This window comes from Neofelis nebulosa, chromosome 7 (assembly GCF_028018385.1).
Source record: "Neofelis nebulosa isolate mNeoNeb1 chromosome 7, mNeoNeb1.pri, whole genome shotgun sequence".
NCBI classification, from domain to species: domain Eukaryota; kingdom Metazoa; phylum Chordata; class Mammalia; order Carnivora; family Felidae; genus Neofelis; species Neofelis nebulosa.
The window spans coordinates 116,437,595-116,455,491 of record NC_080788.1 but is presented as its reverse complement, the minus strand read 5'-3'; the positions used below and the strand labels follow the sequence as shown (position 1 = coordinate 116,455,491).

General features: G+C 46.5%; 1 protein-coding gene and 1 long non-coding RNA gene across 2 annotated transcripts; both read left to right on the top strand.

Annotated features, from left to right (window-relative positions):
* Window positions 1-6,029: 6,029 nt before the first annotated feature.
* On the top strand, window positions 6,030-7,091 carry LOC131517423 (uncharacterized). Its single transcript, XR_009264586.1, has 2 exons — window positions 6,030-6,324; window positions 6,853-7,091. It is a non-coding gene; the product is annotated as an uncharacterized LOC131517423 (long non-coding RNA).
* A 5,128-nt stretch (window positions 7,092-12,219) lies between these two features.
* Window positions 12,220-17,751, top strand: LOC131517988 (large ribosomal subunit protein eL31-like). The gene is made up of 3 exons (XM_058740584.1): window positions 12,220-12,591; window positions 16,713-16,814; window positions 17,575-17,751. The coding sequence occupies exons 1-3, from the start codon at window positions 12,235-12,237 to the stop codon at window positions 17,749-17,751; spliced, it is 636 nt and encodes a 211-aa protein (XP_058596567.1). The 5' UTR covers window positions 12,220-12,234.
* Window positions 17,752-17,897: the final 146 nt, after the last annotated feature.

The window sequence follows — 17,897 nt, the reverse complement described above, 5'->3', positions numbered from 1 at the left end:
GTTCTTCTCTTGAGTTATTTTTTTTAATGTTTTTATTTTTGAGACAGAGACAGAGCGTGAGTGGAGGAGGGGCAGAGAGAGAGGGAGACACAGAAACTGAAGCAGGCTCCAGGGCTCTGAGCTGTCAGCACAGAGCCCAACGCGGGGCTTGAACTCACAGACTGTGAGATCATGACCTGAGCCAAAGTCGGACGCTCAACTGACTGAGCCACCCAGGCACCCCTTCTCTTGAGTTATTGACCTCAACAAGAGGATATCGGACTCCTGACACCAGGCCCTGCTGCGTGTCCCAGAGGTCTTGAGCATGTGCTTTATACGTGGAAAAGCTCAGTAAATGGTGGCTGCTATTTTTAGGTAGCCTGGATTTAGAACCAGGTTCTACCATTCAAAAGCCATGTGTTTCAGACACATGACGAACCTCAGGTTTTCATCTTCACTTTCTACTTTTTTTTTTTTTTTTAAGTAGGCTTCATGCCCAGCGTGGAGCCCAAGTCGGGGCTTGAACTCACGACCCTGAGATCAAGACCTGAGCTGAGATCAAGAGTTGGATGCTTCACCTACTGAGCCACTCATCCTTTATTTATTTTTTAATTTTTTTAATCTTTATTTATTTTTGAGAGAGAGAGACAGAGTGTGAGCAGGAGAGGAGCAGAGAGAGAGGGAGACACAGAATCCGAAACAGGCTCCAGGCCCTGAGCTGTCAGCACAGAGCCCGACACGGGGCTGGAACTCACGAACCGTGAGATCATGACCTGAGCCAAAGTTGGACGCTCAGCCGACTGAGCCACCCGGGTGTCCCAATGAGCCACTCATCCTTAAATATAGGGATAAAAATGCTCCTACTTCATAGAGTTGGACCCATTAGGTCAAGTCCCCTGGACCATCCCTTTACCCCAAAAGGGCAGATGTTAAAGAAGCCCATATACCATGGCAAACCACGGGCATCTCAGCCAAAGAAAGTAGGAGGGGATTTTCACAGAGTTTGGGGCATATGCTGAATGATTCGGGGAATGAACGAGGGTAAGCAGGAGCAGGTCTGGACTGAGTGCCATCGTGAAGTAAGGACTGTTTGGTAGCTGAGTTTTGCAGGAATCTTTGTCCAGGAGGCAGGAGGAACAAGAGTGTTACTGGTAACAAAGTAGTAATGATTCAAAAGAGGGGTTATCGGGCCTTCGGAGCATTGGTTTAGGCTCTGTTAGAAACTTGAAGTCTGATGACCCTCAGGGCTAGGGAGTGAATTCAGAACTTTGTTTCCTCGCTATAAAATGAAGCTAGGGGCACCTGGGTGGCTCAGTCGGTAAAGTGCCTGACTTCGGCTCACGTCGTGATCTCACGGTTTCTGAGTTCGAGCCCCGTGCCGGGCTCTGTGCTGACAGCTCAGAGCTTGAAGCCTGTTTCAGATTCTGTGTCTCCCTCTCTCTCTGCTCCTCCCCCACTTGTGCTCTGTCTCTCAAAAATAAATAAATGTAAAAGAAAAAAATTTAAAAAAAAATGAAGCTAACTGTGGAACGTTGCATCCCAAAACCCTTCACTGGAAACTCTGCGCTTAGGCTGGAGGTCAAAGCTGCCCTGTGTTATGGTGACCTGCCTTGCTCAGAACCTTCGGGACCTTTTCTGGAAAAGATCCCAAGTAGCAAAGTTTCTCATAGTCTATGATTTTATTAAATTTTTTTTTAACGTTTATTTATTTTTGAGACAGAGAGAGACAGAGCATGAACGGGGGAGGGTCAGAGAGAGAGGGAGACACAGAATCCGAAGCAGGCTCCAGGCCCTGAGCTGTCAGCACAGAGCCCGAGGCGGGGCTCGAACTCACGGACCGCGAGATCATGACCTGAGCCGAAGTTGGACGCTCCACCGACTGAGCCACCCAGGCTCCCCAATAGTCTATGATTTTAGAGAATAAGATTTCTCAGCCCTGTGTCTTGACGTTAAATAATATCGCCATCAATTTTTATGGCTCATAGTCATAACAAGAGTTAAGTGAGATCATACATGCAAAGTGCCTGGTGCATAATAAGGGCCCAACAAATGTAGCTGCTGTTAGTATTAAGATCGGTGTTCGTATTAGCGTTAGTGTTTGCATTAGTATTATTCTTCCACGTTTCCTGTGAGACCATTCCTTTCCTTCGGCCACACAGGCTGCTGCCAATTTAAAGGGGGACAGTTTTTAACTGAAATCTTAGCCCACGCTGGATTGCTCCTTAAAGAAGCATCGCCAAGGATCCTGGGGCAGGACTTGCCGTGTTCTAACACTGTCCACAGCAGAGGTTGTCTTTTTATGAGTGATCGCTGCTTTCTTTTTTTTTAAATTCATTTATTTGAGAGAGAGAGAGAGAGAGAGAGAGACAGTGCAAGTGGGGGAGGGGCAGAGAGAGAGAGGGAGAGAGAGAACCCCAAGCAGGCTCCAGCAGAGCTGGAGGCAGGGCTCCGTCCTCTCACTGCACCGTGAGATCACGACCGGAACCGAAATCCAGAGTTGGAAGCTTAACCGACTGAACCACCCGGGTGCCCCGACTGCTTTCCTTTTCCAAGAATTCTGTCTTTGCCGTCAAGGTGTCGCTTCTGGACCGTGTTTTGTTTTTCATGTACAATTTGCCTAAAGGCTCCTTGGGGGAAGAGAACCTTATTTTATCAGGAGCCAAGCACACGTGTCAACCCTGCCGCGCTAGATCAGAGTCACTTGCCCAGACCACTTATGTGTGCACGCACACGCGCACAGACTATCAAAGGCTCCCCAGGTTCTGTTGGCTCTTTTGTTTCTTCTACAACACCCCCACCTGGACCCCCACCTCCACTCTCCTTCGCACCTGAGGAAACAAAGTCGTTTTCAGTGTCTTTGTCAGACGGGTTCTTCCAGCTCCATGACCTTCTTTCTCTGACGGGAGCACCTGGTTGCCCTTCTTGCTCTCAAGTGCAGTGATACTGGGGTTAATAACATAACATTTTATTTATTTTGAGTGTCTTAATTCATTTTAAACAAACTGCTTATTTTTCTACACGCATCTCATCAGAAAAAAAAAAAAAACTCTACAAAGAAGAAGAATCCAAATATCTCCACAAGCAGACCCCACATATGTCACCAACGTGTTGGCATTCTTTCTGGCTTTCTCCCTACATGTGTGTTCTTTTGTCAAGTCAAAACTGGGGGCGGCCGGGTGGCTCAGTCGGCTAAGCGTCCGACTTCGGCTCAGGTCACGATCTCACGGTCCGTGAGTCCGAGCCCCACGTCGGGCTCTGTGCCGACAGCTCGGAGCCTGGAGCCTGTTTCGGATTCTGTGTCTCCCTCTCTCTCTGACCCTCCCCGTTCATGCTCTGTCTCTCTCTGTCTCAAAAAATAAATAAACATTAGAAAAAACAAACAAACAAAAAACTAGGATCACTTTTTTTTTTTAACATTTTTTAAAAAGTTTATTTATTTTGGGAGAGAGAGCACGCACAAGTGGGGGAGGGGCAGAGAGAGAGAAAGGGAGACAGAGGGAATCCCAAGCAGGATCCACTCCGTCAGCACAGAGCCCGACTCAGGGCTCACCCATGAACCTCAAGATTGTGACCTGAGCAGAAATCAAGAGTTGGACACTTAACTGACTAAGCCACCCAGGCACCCCGAAATTAGGATCACTCTGTTGGCAGGGTTATAACTTTTTTTTTTTTCCACTTAGCAAGAATATACCACAAACATCATACTCAAATAGATTTTGGGGTTCTTAAACATTTTTTTTAATGTTTATTTTTGTGAGAGAGAGAGAGAGAGAGAGAGAGAGACAGAGTGTAAGGGTGGGGAGGGTCAGAGAAAGAGGGAGACAGAATTCGAAGCAGGCTCCAGGCTCTGAGCTGTCAGCACAGAGCCAGGTTCACGGCCTGAACTCACGAACCGTGAGATCACGACCTGAGCCGAAGACGGCTGCTTAACTGACTGAGCCGCCCAGGCGCCCCTCAAATAGGTTTTGGCACCGTGATTTTAAGTGACTGCTTATCATTTACGAATTGGATTTGCAGTGTTCGAAGACCTGGTAGTTTTTTCTTCCTCCTTGGGATGTTTTCTTCAAAACCAGAAACACCACCCTGAGCAGGTGAACAGTAGGTTGCAAAAGGTTTCGAAGCATGGGACAGCTGTCTTCAGTTGAGACTGCACCCCAGGGCTGCGGAGATTGACGGATACTCAAGTTCATGTGAGGTGAGCGGCCAGCTTGGACAAGGAGACTGATAAGGAGATCTAGGGCAGGACTCACTCTAGAAAAGCTGCTGTAAGGTGACAGACCCGGAGGCCGAGGTCATTGCAGAGGGGAAGCAGAGGGGGAGCCCGCTGCTCTGTGCAAACGCCTGGTCCCTTTCCTGGAGAACCGCGTGGCTGGCTTCCTCCTGCCTCTCGCTCAGGCGTTGGGTGCCCTGGCCTCTCTGTCATCAGCACCGGGCCCTCTGGGAGCAGCTATCTACAGTGCACCTGCTGGAGGCAGGCCCTTGGTGTCCCCAGGGTGTTCCATGCTCCGAGATGGGGATGAGGTGGAGAATGTTTTCGCAGGGAGCGTTTTTGGTTAATTTGTTAATTTGTTGTAGGACAGGCCAGCAAAGGCAAAAACGCACCAACAAACAACAACAGCAAAGAAAACAAGGATTGATCATCTACACACAGAACTAAAATTTCTGGCCCTACGGGCTTTTTTGCATGTTTTTTGGTTTTGCTTCCTTCCGTTTTATTTTGCTTGTGCAGTATTTAAAAACCAAAGTAATAAATTCCTAATATTTTATCTAAAACCAAAGTTATTGGGGTGCCTGGGTGGCTCAGTTGACCGTCTGACTCTTGATTTCGGCTCAGGTGTTGATCTTACGGTTTGTAAGATTGAGCCCTGAATTGGGCTCTGCGTTGATAGTGTGGAATCTGCTTGGGATTCTCTCTCTCTCTCTCTCTCTCTCTCTCTCTCTCTCCTTCTGCCACCTCCCCCCTCAAAATAAGAAAATAAACTTTTTTAAAGTCTTTAAAAAAATGAAATAAAATAAAAGTGTCTGGAGATATGCCTTCCAACTGGTTGGCTGTGGGTACTGACCAAGTCACCACCCCCTCCAACCACTGATCATTCCTTCACCCCACTGCCCGGCCCCAGGGATTTGAGCTCAGAACTGTGGTTATAGATCCAGGGATTTGAGCTATAACTGTGGTTATAGATCCACAGAATGTCAGGAGGCCATTTAGTCCAGAGGTTTCCAAACTGTGGGTCTCCACCTACTAGTGGCTCTTGAGATCACTTTATTTTTAATGAACTAGAATGGAAGAGTGAGCATGAGAGAAGATTCTAGGCTCTCAAAGGACACCGTAGGTACAGTGTAAGATGTATGACTACAGTGAAGGGCAGTCAAGAAGGCTCAAGAATGGCTGACCTGGCCTAGTCCTCTCATTGTACAGAGAAAGAAATTCAGGGCCAGAGAAGGTGAGTAACTGACCCAAAGTCACACAGCTGCTTGTCAGGGAGCTAGGAGGAGGAACTGTAGCTCCTGACCCCAGGCCACCAGCCTTGCCTAAGGGTTGGGACCGCTGGACCCAACTGTGGTCAAACGAGGCTCAAGACCATCCTCCTGACTTACTCGGGGGGAAAACCTCCCAGGTTCCCACCGCACCCTCCCTTAAGACAGTATTTGTCAAAGTGGGGGACCACCTATTCCATAATCAGCCTGGATGCTCGTGAAAGATGCAGTTCTGGCCTCGGCCCCTTACTAACCTTAGGCGAACCATCTGACCTCTCTAGACCCCAGTTGCCCACCTGTAGAAGGGAATCGTGAGAGCACCGCTTTGCAGGAATGCGCAGAAGGGCTCGCGTACAATTTCCGACACAATGGTGGTGACTGTTCCCTCTTAATTCCCAAGGATGACAAGCCAGTTACTGTTTTGAACCCTGGGGGGCAGAGACGAGCCAGCCGGTCCTCCTCCTTAGGGAGCTCACAGTCTAACCAGTGACATACTGAATCCTTGCTCTTCAAACCAAGGCTCCCGCTCCTAATGATTCAATGACTGTGCCTCTTCGTTTTCCAGAACAAGAAACTATTTGTACCACAGAAAGGAACCTCTTCTGGTTGAGGGTGTTCCCTACACGGTAGATAATAAAGCTGCCTCGGTCTCCTCATCTGTAAAACGGGCTTTCTCCATTCTCAGGGTGAGGAGAAGCGCGTATATGGGCCGTGTGCAGAGGACAGGGAAGCTCTCCGTGAAGGTGGCACTGGTGGGGACCAGAAGTCCTGGGAGCAGAACCCCACACCGGCTTTCCCTCGGGAGAAGCCCAGTGAACCTGGCTGGATCTGGCAGAGGGAGGATAGCATGGCCAATGAAACAACCGGGTGGGAAACCCGAAGGCCCCGCTCAGCCCACCTGGCCAACACCAGCAGGCAACCCCCCGCCCAGACCTGTCTCTGTCCAGAAGGGAGACGCTTCCCTGAGCCATCCCTCCTCTGAAACCTGCACCTTTGTCCTTCCTTTCCAGCTTCGACTTCCAAGCTATAGGACACAGGGAGTTAGTTCTCCTGGTGTTTCCAGGCCCCAGGTGGCAGACAACCCAGCACCTTTGCTGGGACAGCTGCAGGGAGCGTGACGGGGCGGGGGGGGTGGGACCAGGAGGTGCCGCCCCCGCCACCCACCCCTGGCACCAGCGACAAAGCCGTCCTTGTTTCCACCCTCCCGCAGGTGGCTTCAGCTACAGGCTGCCATTCGGTGAAAGGTCTCTGAGTCATGCTTTCAAATGGGAGATGCGCCCCTCTGCTTTGGCAGGCTTTCTTAATTTAATGCGTTTAAGTTTGAATAAATGTAAAGTGATTATTTCAACTAATGAATGCAAATCGTTAACCCTCACACAGTCCTGTCCTTCTTAGTCCCAGTTGGCAGAGGAGAAACCCAGGTGGCCCCCAGCAGCAGACCCAGGACATCTGACCATCAGAGCAGATCAGTGTTTAACAGCATCCTTCTTGCTACAACAAGTATTTTCCTCAAGAATCGTGGAAGGAAACAAATAATAAGAATGGCCAGAAGAGAAACATAGACAGTGAAGTTTTTCTTGTATTAAACTTTGTATATCAATTATATTGATACATAAAGCGTATTGATATATATATATTTGATTTCACTTTTTTACTCCTTATCAAATTATTATAGCAACAATGTATGATTTGTTTTTTTTAATGTTTATTTATTTTTGAGAGAGAGAGAGGCAGACTGCAAGCAGAGGGAGGGGCAGAGAGAGAGGAAGACACAGAATCCGAAGCAGGCTCCAGGCTCTGAGCCATCAGCACAGAGCTCGACGCGGGGCTCGAACCCACAAACCGTGAGATCATGACCTGAGCTGATGTCGGTCGCTTAACCGACTGAGCCACCCAGGCACGCCAAGAATGTATGATTTGTAACAGAGAAAAACCATACACAGATCCAGTCCCCTAAGAAAACCACATGTTTATTTCTCCATCATCCACTGCCAGCCTCCAACCATATGTGCACATATCTCTACATGGCTCTAATGACAGGAAATCTTCTATTTTTATGCCTTCTTTTTGTTGCCTGCCATATTATAAGCATTTTCAACATGGCAATAAAATCTTTATAATGATGGTTCAAAGCGGCTGCATGGAACAAATTAGAAGTGTACCGAATGAACAACAGTGTGAGGGTGGTGGGGGTGATAACATAAACATAACGACTCAGTATTTTTTTGTTTCAACAACTAAAGCAATGCGTCACATTGCTCAGTAGTAGAGATATAAAATCACTTTTGTGAAATTTAAAATAAAACGTAAAGGGGCGCCTGGGTGGCTCAGTCGGTTAAGCGTCCGACTTCAGCTCAGGTCATGATCTCGTGGTCCGTGAGTTCGAGCCCCGCGTCGGGCTCTGTGCTGACAGCTCAGAGCCTGGAGCCTGTTTCAGATTCTGTCTCCCTCTCTCTCTGACCCTCCCCCATTCATGCTCTGTCTCTCTCTGTCTCAAAAATAAATAAACGTTAAAAAAAAATATTAAAAAAAATAAAATAAAATAAAACGTAAAAAAACATAAATATGACATTACAGAAGGAAACAATAGATGAAGTACTTTTTAATTTCTTCAACGTTTGGATACGTTTTTGCTTGTTTTGTTTTGTTTTACACAAAGGGAAAAAACATGAAGACATATTTCCGATTGAATGAATAAATGAGCAAGCACATGAACAGATGAACCAGTCCATTTGTTGTATCCTCTGGATTATCTCTGCTTAAAAAAAAAAGAAAAGAAAAGTCTCATATTCTGTTACTGTAAGTTCCTGGTGCAGGCACACACACACACGCACACGCACACACACTGTTGGATACAGACCTCTCATTTTCACGGACCCCCCCCCCCCTTCCTTACGTTTATCACCCGGATAATTTCTTGCCGGAGGAGGATGAGTAGAAGTGAGCACCGAAGTATATGCTTAGTGCGCCACCCAGTGGTCGAGTTGCATTGCACGCAGTCTCTAGAGCTGAGACAGGTCACAGATGTCAGAAAGCTGTTCAAATGCTCTGAAGCAGGTGTTGTCCCTCATTACCGAATCCATTTCTAAGCTTCTAACAAATGTACGAGCCCAGATCCATTTCTAACCTCTACCAACGTTTTTATTGTAATCTGAAAGAGGACCATGTATCTGAGCAACAAACTATCCACATGGAACCAGTGAGAACAGAGCTTGGCATTAACATTAAATAAACACACCGAGAAATCAATATAACATGTGTCTGTGATAGTGCAGGGGGGCATCTTGGCATAGGGCAAACGGCAACTGACAAAACTTCAGGGAGAAATAGGTAGGCCGACAATTGTGGTTTGAAATATTATCACCCTCCTCCATGGTCAAGCAGCATAATTAATGAGACTGAGCTATTAGATGTCTATAACCCTCATACCTGGAACAAATAAATGCACATTCTTTTTGAGAGATGCAACATTTAAAACAATATGGTAAGCTCATAAATCTACAGATTCCAAAGGATCCTTACCATTCGGACTATATTCTTTGATGACAAAGCAATAAAATTAGAAATGTATGACAAAAGAGACTTTAAAATCTAAAGACAGGCAAAAGTCTAGGAAATATTTGGGGTGGGTGTAGTGGAGATAATAACTTCAATTTTTTAAGAAAAAGTTTGGTGATTGGGGCACCTGGGTGGCTCAGTCAGTTAAGCGTTCCACTTGGGCTCAGGTCATGATCTCAAGGTCCATGAGTTCGAGCCCCGTGTCGGGCTCTGTGCTGACAGCTCGGAGCCTGGACTCTCTTTCAGATTCTGTGTCTCCCTCTCTCTCTGACCCTCCCCCACTCGTGCTCTGTCTCTCTCTGTCTCAAAAATAAATAAACATTAACAAAAAAAATTTTTGTAAAGAAAAAGTTTGGTGACCTCTAAAAGAACAGAAATACAATCTCATGGTTTCCCAACTAGACAAGAAAAAAAAAAAATAGAGATTATAGAAAATTGGCAGCATTTTCAATCCAAATGAAAGTAGAATGAAATAAAGAGGAAGAACGTTAAAAAGATAATACAAAATGAGACAGTGGAAATAAACCCAAATGTATTAATAATTGTCAGAAAGATAAACATAATAAACTCAGATATTGAAAGAATTTATCGCATCAAAGTCCTAAAAATCCAATAAAATTCTACTTACGAAAGAGACCTACAACAAAACAAAGAAATTGGAAATAACCAAAACAAAGACCAAAAACAAAGAAATTGGAAATAAAGGGATGAAAGGGTGGCTTAGTAGCATAACAGAGACAAATAAACCATATGGTATTTAAAAAAACCTGAATAATAGATGAAGGGGAAGAGTACATAATAAAAGAATATGCCATTAAGAAAAGAGGACATCATAAACCTTGGCAGATCGAATAACATAGCTGAGTCCCTTAAATATGCACACGGATTCTTTAACCCTCCTCCATTCAAAAGATGGAGCCTCAGTCGGTTAAGCGTCCGACTTCAGCCAGGTCACAATCTCACGGTCCGTGACTTCGAGCCCTGCGTCAGGCTCTGGGCTGATGGCTCAGAGCCTGGAGCCTGTTTCCGATTCTTTGTCTCCCTCTCTCTCTGTCCCTCCCCCGTTCATGCTCTGTCTCTCTCTGTCCCAAAAATAAACGTTGAAAAAAAAAAATTAAAAAAAAAATAAAAAAAAGATGGAGCCTCACTCCTCCGCCTTGAAAATGGGCTGAGCTTAGCAACTCACTTCTAACGACCAGCATGTGGTGAAGTAACGGAATGTGGCCTCCGAAGCCGCATCAGAAACGACCTCGCAGCTTCTGCCCTGCACATAATCGCCCGCTCTGGGGAAAGCCCGCAGCCGTGCCATGTGGACACTCCAGCAGCCCAGGAAGGGTCTGGGCAGGGAGAGAGACCACACCAAGCTGCCAACCACGGGAGTGAGCTTGGAACCAGCCCTCCAGCCCTGGGCTGCACCTGCAGAGGACAGCGGCCCCACAGAGAGACCCCAAACCGGAACCACCAAGCTAAGCCATTTCTGAATCTCAGACTCAGAAGCTGTGAGATTATATTGTTGTTTTAAGCCATTCAGTTTGGGGGGGTTACTTGCTATGCAGGAACACACAACTGATAAAATGGCCTCAAGTTGTGGAAAGCAAAAACAGCCATCGTGACAAGGAGAAATAGACAAATCCCTAAGCCTCGTGGCAGATCCTAACAGCCTCTATCATATATGGATAGATCGTGCAGAAAAAAAGTGTAAGCATGTTGGAAGATCGTAGTACTGTTAGCTCATAGTTACTGAGAACTTAGGTGCAGAGCACCATTCAAAGTATTTTTGCTTGGATATAGAAACTTGCACCAAAAAATAGAGAGCATACATAATTTCAAATATCGAAGAGCACCACAAATATCGACCAGTTATAAGATCACAAAGAAAATCTCAATGTATTTCAAATAACCTGTTTTACTAACCACTGTCTCTACTAAACACAATGCAATTAAATTAAAAAGCAACAGGGGGCCTGGGTGGCTCTGTTGGTTAAGCATCTGACTTCGGCTCAGGTCATGATCTTGAGGTTAGTGAGTTTGAGCCCCGTGTCGGGCTCTGTGCTGACAGCTCGGAGCCTGGAGCCTGCTTCGGATTCTGTGTCTCCCTCTCTCTGCCCCTCCCCGCTCACACTGTCTCTTTTTCTCTCAAAAATAAATAAACATTAAAAATTTTTTTATTAAAAAAAGTAAGAAATTTTAATTAAAAAAATAAAAAAATAAAATGGAGCAAATATGTGCAAAACACACATCGTCAAAAGACCTGTATCTACAATAGAAAATAACTCTGAAAACTTAATTAGAAAACAAAGAAAACAACCACATTTTTTAAAGGGGCAAAAACTTTGAACACTTTATCAGAGAAGATAACTAGATGGCAAAGAAGCACATGAAAAGATGCTCAATGTCACTAGTCAACAGTGGAAACAACCCAAAGGTCCTTCAACTAGTGAATGAATAAACAAACTGGTATAGCCATCTGATGGGATGCTATTTGGCAACAAAAAGGAAGGACTTACTGATACACGTAACAATGTGGATAAAATCAAATGCATTATACTAAACAGAAACCAGTCTCAAAAAGTAAGTCATATATGGTTCTATTTATATGACATTCTGAAAGTGCACTTTCTGGTTTTTGCTTTTTTTTTTTTTTTTTTTTTGCAGAGCCCAACACAGAGCCCAACACTGGGCTTGAACTCACAAACCTGAGATCAAGAGTCCAATGCCCAACCAACTGAGCCCACCCAGGCACCCCTATATGACATTCTGTAAAAAGCAAAACTATAAAGACAGAAAACGGATCAGTGGTTACTAGGAGCTGGGGCAGGGGAGGGGTTGGCTACAAAGAAAAACAGAGGAATTTTGGAGGAAGATGGAACATTTCTTGATCATGGCAGTACCTACATGATTTTCTTTTTTTTGGCAGTTACGTGATCATATGAGTGTCAAAACTAAAAACTAAAAAGGAGTGCATTTTACTGTATATAAATGATATGTTAATAAGTCTGAGTAAAATAAACAAAACTAAGGAAATAGATCAACTTCTGGTGATACTGCTCAAGATAAAAGACAAAGTCACACAAGTTTAAACAAATTTTAGGAATTGAGAAATATAATTACAGACCTGATTACAGATAATAAAATTTTAAAAATCAAAACACTTTACACCAACAAATTCGAAAATATATATTAAAATGGTAGCTCGCTTTCCAACCCGGGACTGGCAGGATGGCTCCCGCAAAGAAGGATGGAGAGAAGAAGAAGGGCCGTTCTGCCATCAGCGAGGTAGTAACCAGAGACTACACCATCAACATTCACAAGCACATCCACGGAGTGGGTTTGAAGAAGCATGCCCCTCGGGCACTCAGAGAGATCCGGAAATTTGCTATGAAGGAGACGGGAACCCCAGATGTGCGCATCGACACCAGGCTCAACAAAGCTGTCTGGGCCAAAGGAACAAGGAATGTTCCATACCGTATCCATGTGCGGTTGACCAGAAAACGTAACAAGGATGAGGATTCACCAAACAAGCTCTGTACGTTGGTGACCTATGTACCTGTCACCACTTTCAAAAATCTACAGACTGTTTTTTTTTTTTAAATTTTTTTTTTTTTTACATTTTTGAGAAACAGAGTGAGACAAAGCGTGAACGGGGGAGGGGCAGAGAGAGGAGGAGACACAGAATCTGAAGCAGGTCCCAGGCTCTGAGCAAGCGGTCAGCACAGAGCCTGATGCGGGGCTCGAACCCACGAACTGTGAGATCATGACCTGAGCCGAAGTCGGACACTCAACCGACTGAGCCACCCAGGCACCCCAAAAATCTACAGACTGTTAATGTGGATGAGAACTAACTGCTGATTGTCAAATAAAGGTATAAAACTGCAAAAAAATTTAAAAAAATAAATTAATTAAAAAAAATAAAATAAAATAAAATGGTAACTTCATAGAAAAAAAAAACCACCAAAATCAATAAAACAGAAAACCTAACTAAATCAACAATCATTCAGGAAATTAAACTGGTAATCAAAAGTATCTCCCATCAAAAAGACACCAGGCACATATGATTTTATATGTCCACTTTATCCAACTGTTAAGAAACCAATAAACTCCTGGGGCGCCTGGGTGGCTCAGTCGGTTAAGCATCTGACTTCAGCTGAGGTCATGATCTCACGGTCCGTGAGTTCGAGCCCGGCGTCGGGCTCTGTGCTGACCACTCAGAGCCTGGAGCCTGTTTCGGATTCTGTGTCTCCCTCTCTCTCTGACCCTCTCCCATTCATGCTCTGTCTCTCTCTGTCTCAAAAATAAATAAACATTAAAAAAAAGTTTTAAAGAAACCAATAAACTCTATATCCTACAAAGTGTTTCAGAAAATTTAAAAAAAAAATTTTAAATACAAGCTATTTTGTTTTATGGGGTTAGTATAGTTTTCTGATAGCAAATAAGTACAAGAAAAATTACAGATCATTTTCACTAAGGAATATAGATGCATAAAATTTTTTAAAAACTGCTGTATTTTGTTTATTTTTCTGTATACATTTTTTAAAGTTATTTACGTATGTATGTATGTATGTATGTATGTATGTATGTATTTAAGTAATCTCTATACCCAACCCAGGTTCAAACTCATGACCCCGAGAGCAAGAGTTGCATGTTCTCCCAACTAAGCCAGCCAGGCTTCCCCAAAACTGCTGTATTTTAAGGGGTGCCTGGGTGGCTCAGTCGGTCAAGCGTCCAACTTTGGCTCAGGTCAGGATCTCATGGCTCCTGGGTTCAAGCCCTACGTCTGTGCTGACAGCTCCGAGGCTTGAGTCTGCTTTGGATTCTATGCTTCTCTCTGTCTCTGCCCCTCCCCTGCTCGTGCTCTGTCTCGGTCTCAAAAATAAATAAACGTTAAAAAAAGTTAACACACACACACACACACACACACACACACACACACACTCCCACAGGCTCTTATCACAATGAAGTAGGGTTTAGCAAGGATATGAGGATAGTTTAACAGCAAACACTTCTGTCAATATTCAGCACAATGCATTATATTACCAAATTAAAGAAAAATGTGTTACCATCTTCATAGATGCAGAAGAGGCATTTGGTAAAATTAAACATTCATTCATTTTTAACAACACTCGGCACACTAGGGATTGGAGGCATTGACTACGGTGATGCCCACAGCCAGACTGTGAGGGACACGCATAAACTAACACAGATCCAGTTTCTTGGTACTTGCTGCCATGGGGTGGCTTGCACACCCTCAGTAAAGTACTGCCAGGGGCTTGTGTGAAGTATTTTGGGTAAGTTTCAAAACAACATGGTTTTATTTTGGACTCAGTGCTGCCAGAAAGTGGGGGCAGATTTACATTTCAATTTTTTTAAGTTTATTTATTTTGAGAGAGAGAGAGAGAGAGAGAGGAGAGAGAGAGAGAGAGAGAGAAGAGAGAGAGAGAGAGAGAGAGAGAGAGAGAGAGAGACAGAGAGAGAGAAAGCAGCGGATGGGCAGGCAGAGAGAATCCCAAGCAGGCTCTGTACTGTCAGCACAGAGCCCGATGAGAGGTCCAGTCTCACGAACTGTGAGATCACGGCCTGAGCAGAAATCAGGAGCCAGACACAAGCAACTGAGCCCCACTATATTTCCATTTTTATCGAGGAGGCCCTCTGGACCCCGCCTGTCGTGACTCTCTGCCTGCTGCCGTCTCTACTGGTAATTATGACACCTAGAGCGGGCTTTAAAACCTCCAAGGTGGGGGCCACCTGACTGGCTCAGTTGGTCAAACATGTGACTCTTGACCTCAGGGTTGTGAGTTCGAGCCCACGTTAGGTGTAGAGATTATTTAAGTAAATAAATAAACTGAAAAAAAAAATCCCTCCAAGGATAATATTTAAAGCCATGAGAATGGCCCTTTAAACTCTTCCCCATTGAGTCACCATCTTCTGGGCTATGGCCCTTGGGCAGCACACCCCCACCCACACACCCTCGTTTGCAACCATACCAGACTCCCCCCGCGCTCCCCGGCATCACAGCCACTGTCACCCCTCGAGCCATGGCTCACACTTTCAGCTCTGCCTAGAAGGCCCCTCACCCTTGCTTATCTCTTTCCTGCCTGGCAAACTTATATTGCTTCTAGACCCGGCTCAAATGTCATGTGCTCTGCACCCCTTTACCCCTGTGTTGTCCCCCTCCTCATCATTCCTGCAGTCTTTCTTTCCTGTCTCTTGCCCTTCTTCGTCCTACATCAATGAAATACTGACTCTCTGGGTGCTAAGGAGTCCAGGGTGAATCAGGAGGCCACAGATCAGTGACAAGACTTACAGAACCACATGGGAAAACCTCAAGGTTGGAGCAGGTCTGCTAGTCAGCTCAGCCAGCCCAGCTTCCGGCACTGGTGGGCACTTTGCAGATGCTCAGGGAACAGCTGTTGGTTGAAAGGAGTCTGTTCTGTGTTGAAATGTGTCCCCCCCGCCCGCCCCCACAAATGATCCTTTCTAATCCTAACTCCCCAGTACCTGTGAACATAACCTTATTTGGAAATAGGGTCTTTGGAGATGAAATCAAGTTAAGATGAGGTCACGCTGGACTGGGTAGATTTTAATCTGAATACTGGTGTCCTCCTAAGTAGAAGGAAATTTGGACACAGGCATACACGGAAGGCCTTGAAGGTGGAGGCAGAGACTGGAGCCATCTACAAACCAGCCAGAGACAAAGAAGCAGGAGGAGGCAGGGAAAGTTTCCCCCTCTGGAGCCTTCAGAGGGGGAATGGCCCGCTGATACCTTGACTTTGAACTTGTAGCCTCCAGAACTGTGAGAGAATACATTTCTGTTGCTTTAAGCCACCCAGTTATGGTAACTTGTTTCCGCAGCCCTAGGAGACCAATACGGAGTCATAAACTCCTGAGTCACCTCTCCCCCACCCCCCACCCCCCGCCCCCCACTGCCCTAGAAGGCCGCAGCTGCCCCAAACTCTGCTACAGGCTGGATCTCCCCCCCACCCCGAGCCTGGCCGAGGCCTCCGCTCTGTGACCACCAGAGGACTACCTCCCCATAGACACTAGATGGCGCCAGCGGACTGAGCCCTCCCGGCTCTCCGGGGCCCCCAGGGGCTGGTAAAGGGACCCGTGCAAATCCAAGATGGGGATCAGACATCCAACTTTAAGTTCTTTCCAGAGAAAGTGGCTTTTGTTCTGTCAGAGAGGAAATTGGATCCTCTCCCTTGCAAACTGTCCTGCCAACTCCATCTCACCCTTCCTCCTTCTCAGCCTCAGAATTTGAGTGGACGAAGTGCAGGCCATGCCCATGAGGCCCTGAGCACAGGATTCGCAATCGTGATTTGGGGCAAGCCGGCCTGGGTGTCCCAGGTGTGGGGACTACCACCTCCGCAGACGGCGTGGATGTGGGAGGGAAGACAGGGTGTGCATCCACTCTGGCTCTTGGGACTCTGTATTCGCCTCCCAACTTGATATCTCCCACGACTAATGTCCATTAGACCCAGCTCCTTCTCCAGCCTTCCCATCGCAGAGAGCCCACTCCACAATCTGAGAGCCATTTCTGATACTTTCTTCTCTTTCTCCCCGTGTCCTACCCATTGCTGTGCACTGAAGAGCCCGCCTCCAAAGCACATCTGAGATTTGTCCGTTTCTCCCCACTGCCCCTGCCACCCCCTGGTCCAGGCCACCACATTGCTCACCTGGACTAGCCCCTTGCTACTCAGTGTGGTCTGTGGATCAGCAGCATGGGCACCACCTGGGAACTTGTTAGAGACGCCGGGTCCCAGGACCCACCCCAGACCTCCTGGACCCGAATCTACATTTCGGTAAGCTCCTCTCGGGTGACCAGGGAATTCTTGAGGCACGGTGCTGACTCGTCTTTCCGCACCTGCTCTTACCCTCCTCCACCCAGTTGAACAGAGTAAGAAGAACCTTTTGGAGACATACCAGATGATTCCACTCCCCTGCTAAAAGGCTTCCGTGGCTTCAGTGCTCTTAGATGATGTTCAAGTCTTTATCATGGCCTATGAGACTTGCCTACTCTTGCAGCATGCTTTCACCCCACTCTCCTTCTGGCTCCCAGCCCTTCCTCCTTCTGAGTTCCCGGCAGGCTGGACCTCTAACTGGAACCTTCCTCACCTAGTTAACCCCTGTGCGTTCTTGCATCTCAACCATCACTTCCTCAAGGAAGCTCTGGACCACACCAACGGGGTCCAGCTGACCAGACCAGTTTTCACAGGCAGAGACTGCGTGGATCTGTGCTCCTCTGTATTCCTAGTGCCTGGCACCTAGTAGGTGCTCAACACACTTGCTAATTACTGATGCGTCAGAGCAGGCCCATGAGGGTGTGAGTGCTTGTGTTTCCGGAGCTACTGTGACTCTCCATCCCAGGATTATAAGGACCAGGCCAGCATCAGATCTGGTAGAGCCATGGACGCTGTGCCCCCGAGATACCGGATCCCCTCTCTGCACATGGTCCTGCCAATCCCGACTTGCCCTCTGCAACCTCAGTGTTGCAGTTGCTGTGGGGAGAAGTACGAGGGGGCGGAGCACTCACTGACTGCCTGGTTCTGCCCTCACTGGCAGGCTGTCCTCTGCTCCTCCCACTTCCTCTACAAGTACCAGTGGGGGCCAAAGACTTCTATTTTCACCCCAAAAGCAATCCCCTGGCTTTGTCCCCCACACCCAAACAAGGGCGAGGACCCTTCCCTGGGTCCTGGCCCCTCACTCCAAGACCTCTTGACCTTCTGCACTGGCCCCTGACTTGCTCTTTCCAATCAAAGCTTTCTTTCATTTCTCTGTTATTCCCCCTTCTTGCCGTAGAGATGTACAGTCTTTTTTGACCCTTTTGTCTGTTTCTCTTACTCTTCTTCACACGGTCAACCACAGAGCTCAGCTCTCTTGACCTG

What these genes read in the sequence shown, in the direction of transcription:
- LOC131517988 (XM_058740584.1), top strand. Translation starts at nt 12,235, where the DNA reads ATGGCTCCCGCAAAGAAGGATGGAGAGAAGAAGAAGGGCCGTTCTGCC. An exon ending in CTTTCAAAAATCTACAGACT is followed by an intron (nt 12,592 to 16,712) that starts GTTTTTTTTTTT and finishes CTTGCTACTCAG; the next exon opens with TGTGGTCTGTGGATCAGCAG. An exon ending in GGACCCGAATCTACATTTCG is followed by an intron (nt 16,815 to 17,574) that starts GTAAGCTCCTCT and finishes CCTCACTGGCAG; the next exon opens with GCTGTCCTCTGCTCCTCCCA.